Here is a 12,443-nt window from a genome sequence, read left to right as displayed (position 1 = left end):
TTGTGCATAGCTTTAATCTTTAATTTTACCTCAAACTTTTATTGATGAAAATATTTTTGTTTTGTATACCTTATAATGACACCATAAACTGCCTAATGGATAACAAAATCAAACAATTCTTTTTTGACTTAATTCAGACCTCAGCCAATCAGAAGGCTCAGGAGGTCACATGCTGGTTGGATCAGGCCTATCAGGAGCTGATAGAGGGATGGGACTCCACAGAGGGAGAGAGCTATGCTGAAAGATACCAAGTAAGACCTGAATATCAATTAATGTCTGAGGTGACTTTTACACAACACAGTTTTTAACTAAAAACAGAAAACTTTTTAAAACATTCTGGTCGTTCATTTACACAACAAACAACTTTTAAATATGGGTTTTGAAGTGCAAGTTTTTGAAACGATACCTTTTTCTACTGTTCAAAAACGCAAATTTGTGAAAACAGTGACATTGTGTTCAGTCTATAGGTGCATAGTGTTTCTTTACAAAGTGACATCGCCAACTACTGGCCTGGCATGTATAATACAGCATTTTTAGTCGTTTTCGCAGATCCGTGTGAACAGGGATTGTTTTGACAATGTTGTCGCCTGTACACAAAAAACACAAAGGAGAAACTTTTCAGTTTTTAGTACATCGTTGTCGTGTAAACGTACCTTTAACTAAAACAATCCACACTGCGGAATGATGCACTTAAATGATCAAATTCTTGAATTTGAGTGAAGAACATCCTTTTATTTATTTAACATTAAATACCTCAAAACAATTTTTTGAGCAAATCTGCTCATTTAGCTGTTTGTTTGTATATTTACAAATTTAATATGCAGCATGAACTAAGAATGTGAACAGTTTTTGGTCCGGAAACTCTTATATATGTATTTTATCTATATATATTTTTTATGTATTGTGTACTCTTTTGTTTTCTAATACCTATTTTGTCATTGACTGTGTTGAGATACTGAGTAATAATATCCTGGTAACAAAATAAACACATTTTAGATTGGCATCAGGTTTGTTATACATGATGATTTACTTTTGTTGTTGATTTGTTTGCATTAATGTTTATTTACTTTTATTTTAGGTCTTCCACACCTTCATTGTGTCCTTTAACGAGCAGCGACGGCCCGTAATGCCGTTACTAACAGCGATGAAGAGGACACCTCAGCTCAGTGTAGAGCAGAAAGGCCTCAGACGAGCATGGGACACTCTTGCTGAGAAGGTCAGAGATCACAGCATCAAACATGTTGCATTCTTGATATTTTATGGGTTTTATTTGATTATTCGAGTTTGTGCTAAGATTCATTAGACTCAATTGAAAAACAGAAAAATAACAAATGAATGTTATATGTCTAAATGCATGCCATCTAAATGGATGAACTTGCCTCCCTGTGTATAGAAATACATAGAAGTCATATGCTGCTGATGTTGCACTGATATGGTATATGTGTCTGTGGTAGCTGCGTGAGTATAAAACAGAACTAGACCTGAGTCTCCCATCTCCACTGGACATCGTGGGCCGCTGGTTGTTACGTATTGAAGAGGTTTTATCTGCCGAAGAGGGCGAGCCATTGGATCACGCCCGAGCTGCGGAGGAGGCCCGTGAGAAACTTGAGCTACTAAAGGTTTGACTGACTTACATAATATTAATTTGATTATGGCAATATAGAGCTGTTCAGTCATGAAAATGTAATAAATGTCATATTTCTGCCACATTTTTGTAGGTGTGTTTGGAGGAGATGCCACATCATATCAAGAGGTTTAATATGTTTCAAAACACAAATGAGTTTGGAGAGACTCTGGTGCCGACAGACAAGATGGAAGAAATGAAGAGAAGGTGAGTTTGATTGCTTAATCAGACATGAATCCTACTGGGAATGAAACAGCATCACTTTTACAAAATTTCTGTTATCATTTCATGAACAGCAGTAAACTGTATTTAATTATTTTGTGTACGTGTCCATTTTCCAGGTTCACCAGTGTCCGTGTAACAGCTAAATATCATGGTATTAAGCTGGAGTACCGTGAGCGCAGGCACACAGTGTTAGACCTTCTGAATCAACTCAACATTAAATTGCGTTCTTGGAAAAGAGCCTACATTTCCCAGGAGGCTGTTCGTGTGCTAATGCAGGACTGGAATGTGAGTGAAAAGTGACTGAATGCTAAAATGTATTTGCTGCTGGGCATTACTTAGCTATTACAAGTAAACATTAAATATTGAAATCATAGACGCTTTAAACTTTGATCACAATTAATGTTTTTAGGAGACTGTGAACAAACAGGACCTGACCTCTATGCTGGATGGAGCCCTCCACAGACTCAAACTAATCGCCAACAAATACACCAGCAAGGCTGCCTTGGGTAATACAAAGGAACTGTGTGTGCGCGCATGCATACTCCTAAATGACTAGAGCAATTACAGTATGAATAAATGTGACAATGAAATAGCATTTTGTGAAAAGTGTTGTTAATCAATAATTAGTGATAAGCTGATGTCTGCTTCAGCTGGAGACTCTACACAGGTAAATCGCCAGGTGGCTGATCTGGAAGCAGATGTGACAGCAACTCTGGAAGGTGTACGGATGATGAGGGGAACTATGGGACGTGTGTTGGCAGCATGGGACTCTTACAGTGATATCTATACCTCACTGCGCGCATGGCTGGAGCAGGGTCCACATAGTCAGCGACACGGGCAGAGAACAGAGGTACACACAAACTCATAGAAAACTTAATTTACTTTTTTATTGTAGTTTTAATGTGTTATCAATCTGGAATATAAATATAGCTATCCATCAATTTTTTTAGGTGACATTATCAGTGATGTCAGAGTGGAGTTCTCGGCAAGTTCACCTAAACGAGGTCGCCAACTACCTAACTGAGGTCACAGACCCGCAGACTAGCCGTGCTATTTCAGACGAACTTTGCAAGATAAATCTGCTCTGGGCTGACTTTGCCAAAACAGCCCAGTTTGTGAGTCACCCATCATGTTTAAACTTGAATAATCTATGTATAAACATATTCAAAAAGTGAAGTATTTAAAAATGTGCACTTATCTTGACTTGGGACAATAAGTTGTTTTGTCCAATTGTGTTGGACAGAGAGTCTACCAATTAATTTGCTTCTACAAATATAAAATAGGTTAACACGAATGATTAAAGCTATGTACTTTTTGTAGTATTTTGACGCAAACTGTATATTTCAGTCTTTAGCTGAGGAGCCCAGTGCTGGCCCATCTAGTCCTCAGACAGTTCAGGCCCTAATGAGGGAGGCCACTCAGTTACTGAAAGAACCTGTGGAGGTGGTTTCTGGATCACTACGTACTTACACAAAGAGACTACAGGTACGCAGTGTGTGTGCATACTTTTTTTTTCATGTTGTATCACACAATTTTTTTGTAGTAGCTATTTGTGATTATGTTGCTTTGTCTTTTTGTTTTCTAAATTTATGACTAGACTAAGTAGGATTTAGCTTAAAATTGTTATTTCTCCCAGCTTATGATGAAGAAAATAAAGGATGTGGATCTAGAGGCCCTATCCCCATCTCTAGACTGCTCTCCAGAAACCCTGAGCAAACTTCAGCAGGCCATTCCTGAAGTAAGCAAATACATTACTCTGTTTGGCCCCTTATGTTTTCATGTGAATTGTGTTAATTTTCTTGCCTTTATACTTTATTTAATAAAGTGTATGTGCTTGACCTGAGAATATTAGCAGAATATCGTGTTTTAAAATGTGTTTAGCTTCAATTTTAAGCTAAATTATTATCTTTTCTGATGCCTGTATTCATTTCTGTTTGTATTTGTTTATGTGTGTATATCTATCCCTTTATGTCTAGGTATTGCAGACACTCTGTGAGGCTGAACAGGTGTGCGATGAGCTGCGTGTGAGTGTGAGTGGGTTGGACGGACGTCTAGCTGAACTGTTACACTGGGAGATGGAAGCCAGAGAGTTGTATCAGCTCCTTAAGGAGGAAACACACAGGCAGAAGAGAGGACAAGATCCTAGAGCCCGGGTGAGAATGTACAAGTATATTCCACAAAATATTAATTCATTCTCCTTCTCTTCTCGCTACTTCTCTTTACTTAGCTGAATTGGAATAAAGGACTCTTCTCTCTTTTCCTGTAGCTGCTAATTTCGAGAGGGCTACAGTTAGAGGGTCAAGTGGTTATGGAGGAGCAGGATCTGCAGGTGATGGTCATGACTGGTCAGAAGACTTCACCACTACAGTATCTCATCGCATCCACCATGCAGGACAGGGTCCGCGCTGTTGTTGAAAAGTCACAGGTCTGTCTAATGGTTAGAGATTGACAACACTTTAAAAAGCTAACAGCGTGATTGTACCTATGCAATATTAATTTAAAAGATAATACTGTATATAGCATTGAAACAGCTCTCTTTCCATACTTATCAATTATGCCATAAATAATGTGTTCTGTTAATTTCATGCAATGCCTAGGAATGTGTAACCATGTTTTAGAATTGTATGCAAATGCATTATGATTTTGAATTTTTTCTAAATCTCAACAGGAAGCCGTAGGCATGCTTAGCTCTTTGGGGGCTTGCAGAGACAGAAGCCCTTCTAGAGACCAGCCACCTTCCAAGATTTTTGTCAAATATCAGGAGGCAGAGGTAGAGTCCCAAACCCAGAAGCCCACCTTCCAGCCTGTCTCTCCTTCAGGAGCCCCTAGCCAAACAGAACCCCAGCCTGCAGTCAGAGCCAAAGTCCCAGTACCCTCTCAGATACCTTCTGAGGTACCTTCTCAAGCTGTAGTGCTCAAGACCCAGCTGTGTAGTCAGCCTGTCCCTATGATTGTTGTAGAAGAGTATGAAGAAGAGAAAAGTAGTCCACAAGCACAAGCGCACCCCTGTGAGCAAGTGAAAGACTCTCAGTCTATTGAAGTTAAGTCACAGAAAGTTGTCCAAGCTCAAGCAAAAATTGACACGCTTAAAGAGCATCATGTAGAAAGTCAGATATCTTTACCACAACCTGAGACACAAAAACGGACAGAAAACCAGTGGAAGATGCAAGCTCCAGTAGCTAGCCAACCCTCACAGAACCTGCAACAAGCAGCATCACAAGTTCCTAATGAGCAACAATTAGCAACACAGCCACAGGTGCACATCCAACAACAAGAGAAAACTCAACTTGCAAAACAGCAGAAGGTTCAAGCACAAACGGCAATCCAGTCACAGCCTCAGGGCCAAGTAGAAATACAATCACAGAAAGAAGTTACAAGCCAACATCAAGCTCCAAAGCAGCAGAGGAAAGCAAAAAAATCCCAGGCAAATCTGCAGAACAGACCCTGGCTTCAACAGAGGAGTCAACTGGAAAATGTTACCAAAAAACCAGCTCAGTTGGTGCCACAGTCTCAGTCAGAGCCAGAGGACAAAGGTCAAGTAAGTCTTCAAGCACCACCACAGCATATAGTGGCTGTTAGCTCACCTGAAGCTCGGGGACCTGCTCATGGCATGGTGACAACACAGTCAAAAAGCATTGTTGAGAGTGGTAAAAAACACCTGAAGCAAGCTCAACCTGTTACACAAGAGAAACCCCTTATAGTGACACAAAAACTACCTCAAACTGTGCCAGGAGTTGCAGCACAACCAGTGATTCAAAAACAACTACAACAGCCAGTGACTCCTCCGATTCGTCAACAATTATTAACCCAACATCAACCTCAACCCTCTATATCAACTCAAACTCAAGCAGCTACACAATACTCACCCACACCTGCACCCATTCAGCAACAAAAGCAACCTCAAGCACAGATACTGACACCACAGCAACCTCAAGTGATGACCATGAAACAGGCACAGTCTCAATCCATGACTCCAATGCAACCACAATGGCCGGCACAACAGACAATTCCACAGTCTCATCCTGCAGTGCTGCAACCACAAAGATTTCCAGTGACCCAAGCAATGCCCCAAGGCATTTCCAGACCAGCGCAGCAGTATCCAACATCTCCCATTCAACCACAAGTAAATATGCAGAGACAACAGTCACCACATGGTGTAGTGCAGACCCAGCAACCCACACTGCACAATCCGGCTGTGATTTCCCCTCAGCCCAAAGGTGCATCCTCCATACAACCTAGAATCATCTCTATGCCTCAACCCCAGATGCCTGTTCAATCTCAAACCCAAACTCTGATCAAAGCACAGGGAAGTGCACCACTTATGATTCAACCTCAGGGGCAACCCCAGTGGTGTCAACCAGGAGATGTCACCCAAACTTACCCCAAAGTCCAAGGACCAGTTTCTGTTGCTGCCCAAATGCAGCATCTGGCCCATTTCCAAACTCATCCCCAACTTCAAAGTGTCCCTCCAGCTCAACCTAAGCAGTGGTCACCAATAAGACCAGGCATAGTGACCCAGACCTACCCCACTGTCCAAGTCCCAGGTCAGGTAGCCCAACCTCAACCTCAAATGGCCATTTACCCTAAAACCCAGCCACAATCACAGCCTCAGCAGTGGCCCCCTGCTAGACCAGAATCACCTTGGGGTCAATCACAGATAAGACCCCAAAGTCCAGGTCAGTATATGGTTCCCTCTCAGCAATGGAGACCTGTCAGTCCAGAAAGAGTCAGTACAGTATACCCAAAGGCTGAAACTCAAGGGCAGGGACCTCATCCTCAGTCCCAATATCAAGCCCTACCAAGGCCACAAAGCCCTCAACGGCAGTGGGGTCCAGTCCGACCAGAACATCAGTTTCAAGTCTCTTCCCAAACTATGTTCCATGGTGTTCTCCAGCCAGTAGCTCCATGGAATCAACCACCTGCTCAAGCTCCCATAAGATCTCAGAGTCCACAGCAGCCTCAGCAAAGTCAGCAACAATGGGGTTCATCCAGGACAGAGGCCCCATCTGAAACCCTCAACCAAAGCCAAGCTGCTCAGGCAGAGCTTCAGTCCCAAGATCTGACAAAGCCTCAGTTACCAGTACAGGAACCGCCCCAACAGCAGTCAGCTCCTCGGCTTAAGCAGCCAGCACTTGCCCAGGCTCCCCCTCAAGCCTACACTGAGGCTTATATAAAGGCACAGGCCCTGGTCAGGAATAGATTTGAGGAAGTCAAGCACTGTATTCAAGAGCACATTCTCGAAGCTATCAATGTATTCAAGGATAAGCAAATGACAGACGAACAGGCATCAGTTAAGGAGGTTTGTCCATTTCAGACATGAGTTGTTTTACTTATTTTTCTCTAGTGTTTGCAAGAGCCAAAAAGCTCAATATCATGAAAATGTACTGTTGTGTTTGGATCTTTTATAAGAGAATAAGAGATAGTGTTTCAGTTTCCCAAGTATCTGTGTTGTTTGTTTTTTCAGGAGACGCTCCGGACTCTAGACCCTGAACTCCTTGAAGAGTTTTTGAGGGCTGCAGAAGGGATGGAAGCTTTCTGTACCCCATCTGAACTTAGAGACATGGAGTTTTTCAAGCAATCTGTTAGAACACAGTGGAAGGTATCTGTGTAGTAATATTAGTGCTTGTTTGTCTTTATCTGCAGTGTGACTGTATTGCAATATTATTAACCATTTTTGTTTTAGACACTAACAGAAATGCTCGACAGTATATGTAACTGTATGTGAAGTTAACATTAACTCAAACATTGATTGTGTGCTTGCTGCTGTGTGTTTTTTTTATTTAATATTTTTAGGCTGTTCGCGTGCAAATATCAGAATTTTTGAGGCAACTCAGATTTGAGTTAACCCGCCTGCATTTTAACCGTATGGTTGAGAAATGTGAGATGCACTTTAAGAGGGAAAAACTCAACCTTAGGCCTGAATCAATATCAGAATCAAAAGGAGAGGTAAAGTTACTACCACCCTGACTGCAGTCAGATGGTATAATGGGTCTGGGGATGAATTTCTCTCTTTCTTTACTTTCTATTTCCTCTGAACTAAACCCTTAACCTCTTAACCACATTACTACTCACTCATTTGGCATGACACATACCTACATTTTTATTACCAGTGTTTGCATGTTGCAAGGCAGCAAAATAGTGCAAAATAAAAACAGCTGCTACAATAATGTATAGCAGCATTAAATAAAAAATGTTAAATGATAAAATGAAGATGATAATAATTTACATACTGTAGGTTCAGTGATACAGTTTTGTCTTTCTTCCTGCAGGCTTGTTTTTCAGCAGAGGGCAGTCTGGCAGAGGCAGGGCAGCAGCTTGAAGCTCTGAGGGAGTTGTGTGATACTCTGAGCCCTGAGGACGCACACAGGCTCGCACAAGCCCAACTCAGAGAATGTGAAAGACAGCTTGCTGCCATCCAGCGGCAGTTTAGTGGAGACAGAGATACACCTCCTCCAGACACTGGGTAAAAGAAGGAGAAAGAGCCTTTTTCATATAAGTTATTTTTGTCTGATAAAACATTTTAGCATTAATTTTTTTTTTATGCCTAATAGTTCACAAACAGAGCAAACAAAAGAGCCACTCACTCAGAAAGCACCTACAGTCTCACCACCAGCTGAGAAGCCCAAAGAAGTTATTGTTTCTGAGGTACAACTATATGAATATTTTTTTAGGACACGTGTTTTTATATAATAAAGTTAGTCCCTGAGAAATTTATCTTTGGTGCATTTTGTGACTGGGGGATATTGTTTTAGGCTGTTACACCAGTTAGCCCCCAGCGAACGAGAACTGTGGAGAAGAGAGAGATAGTGAAACAAACGAGTACAGAAGAAGACAGGTATGGGTAAAAAAAAGAGAATATTGCTTGTGTTTCTTTATATGATTGTATGTGGTATTGTGTCAGAATCTTATGGTTCATATCTGTTTTTTCTTGGACTGCTAAGGTACCGCAGCTCCAGATTTGCATTACAAGCTCAGCTAAACAGAAATGAGCAATGCATGTTGGGAGATCGTCCCTCAGAATCAGTCACTCCTACAGACCTGCAGAAACGACTGAGAGAATTAAAGGTAATGCACAGTGTCTTGTGTACTTTTAAAGTTGGTGATTTGATATTATTATGCTTAATTACAATTACTGCTGTATAAAAAATCAGGCCGTAGAAACTTTTATAACTGGCAGGGGAATTACTAAATTTGTCCCCCTCTTTTTTTTGTTATAGTCTCTGTGGGATGAGACAGAGTCTTTGTGGAAGGAGTATGAAACACTGTGTATGCAATGTGTTCAGTACAACGAACGATCTGTTGAGCAGGACCGTATGGAGCTCACTGTCAGATGGAGAGAGCAGAGGTCACAGTTACAGGGCAGGTATGTGTGTGCATCAAGAAAAACAACCCTGTCATATGAAAGTTTGTGTGTTCAGACATGGCATGTGTTTTAAACTTGTGAGCTGAAATGAATATTCAGATAACAGCATATTATAGCGTCTTTTTTTCTTTCACCCTGTGTCACCCAAAGGATCATATGATCCACTCAAATCAAAGAGTTGCAAAGAAAATATCCTGTAGCCAGCCTGTCTGTGTGTGCATTGTTGTTTGTTAAATAAGTTCGTGCACTCCATTAGGGTGGATTCACTGGGAGCAGCACTTGAGCTCATGGACTCTATTACGCTGAAGATCTCTGAGATTTCTGAAAGGCTGGAAAAGTTCATCAAAGAGCCCAAAGACATTAAAGGCTATACACTAGCTAACCCTGCTATTTTAAAAGATGTGAAGGTGAGAGATATTTATTTTTATTCATTTATAAATCTTATTTTTCATTGGGTTCTATTTAAAATACCATTTTATTTTGTGCTATATTTATTCATAAAAATATTTACTTAGAGTATTTAATATTTGTATGCACTGAGTAATGAAATGAGAAGTGTACAAGTACACAAATGGCATTTTATTTGGTTAATGTTGTTAGTTTTGTTTGCTATCACTCTCATGCAACACATAATAATATAATTAACTACTATGTCAATAAGTACAATGTACTTATTGTGTTCATATTGTATTGCAAAACACTTTTGCTGCTATTGAGGTGGGATACGGGTAAGGTTAGGGACAGGTTTGGTGGTATGGGTAGGTTTAAGGGCGAGTTAAGGTGTAAGGGATGGGTCAACAGTGTAATTATAAATGTAATTACAGAAATTAATTACAGACTAATTACATGCAGTTATTTTTTAAAATATACGTACAATGTAAAAACATGTATGTACACAATAAGGGCATTGTATCAAATGATTAATTTAAATGTAAGTACATACTACATAGGATTAGTTCACTTTCATATTAAAATTTCCTGATAATTTACTCACCCCCATGTCATCCAAGATGTCCATGTCCTTCTTTCTTCAGTCGAAAAGAAATTAAGGTTTTTGATGAAAACATTCCAGGATTTTTCTCCTTATAGTGGACTTCAATAGACCCCAAGCGGTTGAAGGTCAAACTTACAGTTTCAGTGCAGCTTCAAAGGGCTTTAAACGATACCAGACAAGGAATAAGGGTCTTATCTAGCGAAACAATCGGTCATTTTCTAAAAAATAAAAATAAAAATGGATATGCTTTATTAACACAAATAATCGCCTCGCAAGTGCTTCCGCCAGACCGCCTTCTGTATTTTTCAAAAAGCTTACGCTATATGTCCTACACCTTCCCTATTCAGCTTACGGAACGAACGCGGCGCCAGTTCCGTTTTTCCCGTAACTAATACTTTAAGGCCACCTGATATAAAGTGGGACCATGAAGAGTGTACAAAGCACATTTCAAGCTGTAAAAGGCTATAAATTTCACACATTAATTTACTATAATAAATTATTTTTAAAAAGTGGGGGGAAAAATATGCAAAAGGCCACATCTATTCAGTTCAATTCATGGTTCAGTTTGACTGCCACAATTTTGCGATGTCATCAGTTGGAGATCTTTTCTCAGCTTACTTTCTGATTATTTGCAATTAATTTAAATCATCTATCAGTACTTTGTGCAATTACTATTTAAATATAATATCTGAGCGACAAGGAATTTTGATGCAATAGATTCCATAGTAATGCCACTGCATGTTAAACTTTTCCTCCATCCCATCTTTTTATCTAAATATCTACCTTTCATCCTCATTTTCAGGACTTAGATGAAAGTATCCAGACAGAGATGGATCGTCTGTCTCGATTTGACTCTGAACCCAGTCATCTGGACCTGCGAGACCGATCACCTCTGACTCAGGTGGTTCTGAACCACAGATCCAGCCTGGACCGGCTCAGGCAACAGGTGCGCAAGAGCGACGCTGCTGCCCGTGCCCTCGATCGTTTCCTCATGTCCCTGCGCACCGTGGAGCTCGATGTCTCTTCTGTGCAGAGCGCCCCTAGCAATGATCATGTGGTACTGCAGGACAGCAGGTCTAAGCTGGCATTAATCAGGAAGGGAGTAAGTAGCCTTAAGGATAAGGCTCCACAGCTGGACCAGCTTTTGGGCGGAGCACAGCTCGAGGTGACCCAAGACGGGAGCCCTGTTTCCTGTCTGGATATGGTGGGGGTCCTGGTTCACAGGGTGGAAGAGGCAGATGATCGTCTGATGATTCGACAGAATGAGCTCCAGAAGGAACAGCAGAACCAGGGACTCGGCCTAAGGAGGAAGACTATGCAGGCTGAGCTGAGGAAGGTGCAGATGGCAGCAGAAAAACAAGGTCTAAAGGATCCCACCATGCCAGCTGTACAGCACCGGTATAGAAATTTTTTCCTCGATCTCATGATGTAGTGCTTTTGTGTGCCAACATGTCTTGGAATTGTCTTCATTTGGGCTCAGCAAATATTAATCTGGAGTTAATTGAGCTTAATTTGATTAATTAATCAGCACGTGATTATTCAATTATTTATTCATTTAAACAATGTGATTGAATGATAGTCCTTTTCAAGATGGTTACTTTTCTTACACTGTGTGCATCTGTATTTAGGATTCGAGCGCTGTCTGATCTGGAATCGCAGTTGAACTCTCTTCGCCCTGAATACCAAAGCATCAAGAAGGCTCTGTCTGAAGTCTCTCCACGGAAAGAGCACTCTGATCCAGCTAACGAAGAGCTGGACTTCCTTTGGGAAGAGACTGAGAGAGCTATATCTGACAGGTAGGTTCTAGACCAGAGCTGAGATTTATTAAAAACTAAATTAATGAAATTTGCCCATTTGGGGCAAATCTGCCTTATAGGGTTAGTTATTTACTCGCCATCATGTAATTCCAAACACAAATTAAAATAAATTTTTAGAAGATATTTTTCATTAGACCTGAAATATTTCTCTCCCTACATTGCAAGTCCATTCCACCAAAACTTGCACACTTCAAAATGTTCATAAAGAGATTGTAAAATAAATCCATATGAATCGAGAGGTTTAATCCAAGTCTTCTGAAGAGACATGAACACTTTATATGATGGACAAATTTAATTAATATTTATATTCACATATAAATGTGACAATCAATGTACATACAAAATGCACATCATATATGCATGTAACCAAAAGTTCAAATGTGCTTGCTTGGATTAAACTGCTCAGTTCATATTGATTAC

At 40.5% G+C, this 12,443-nt stretch overlaps 1 protein-coding gene across 1 annotated transcript in view; it reads left to right on the top strand.

Moving 5' to 3' along the window:
• The window catches only part of syne2b (spectrin repeat containing, nuclear envelope 2b), a 122,557-nt gene that overhangs the window by 14,065 nt on the left and 96,049 nt on the right, over positions 1-12,443 (top strand). Inside the window, 22 exon segments of the mRNA XM_051918240.1 lie at positions 138-251; positions 1,079-1,216; positions 1,455-1,619; positions 1,719-1,831; positions 1,966-2,134; positions 2,259-2,355; positions 2,500-2,699; positions 2,800-2,964; positions 3,197-3,334; positions 3,486-3,587; positions 3,826-4,002; positions 4,116-4,274; positions 4,518-7,148; positions 7,314-7,448; positions 8,119-8,312; positions 8,401-8,494; positions 8,602-8,684; positions 8,791-8,914; positions 9,067-9,212; positions 9,469-9,619; positions 11,009-11,604; positions 11,835-12,002. Coding sequence (XP_051774200.1) covers positions 138-251; positions 1,079-1,216; positions 1,455-1,619; positions 1,719-1,831; positions 1,966-2,134; positions 2,259-2,355; positions 2,500-2,699; positions 2,800-2,964; positions 3,197-3,334; positions 3,486-3,587; positions 3,826-4,002; positions 4,116-4,274; positions 4,518-7,148; positions 7,314-7,448; positions 8,119-8,312; positions 8,401-8,494; positions 8,602-8,684; positions 8,791-8,914; positions 9,067-9,212; positions 9,469-9,619; positions 11,009-11,604; positions 11,835-12,002 — 6,059 coding nt within the window.

This window comes from Ctenopharyngodon idella, chromosome 13 (assembly GCF_019924925.1).
Source record: "Ctenopharyngodon idella isolate HZGC_01 chromosome 13, HZGC01, whole genome shotgun sequence".
NCBI lineage: Eukaryota > Metazoa > Chordata > Actinopteri > Cypriniformes > Xenocyprididae > Ctenopharyngodon > Ctenopharyngodon idella.
Note: the sequence above shows the minus strand (reverse complement) of the source record. Positions and strands in the feature narration are given on the sequence as shown.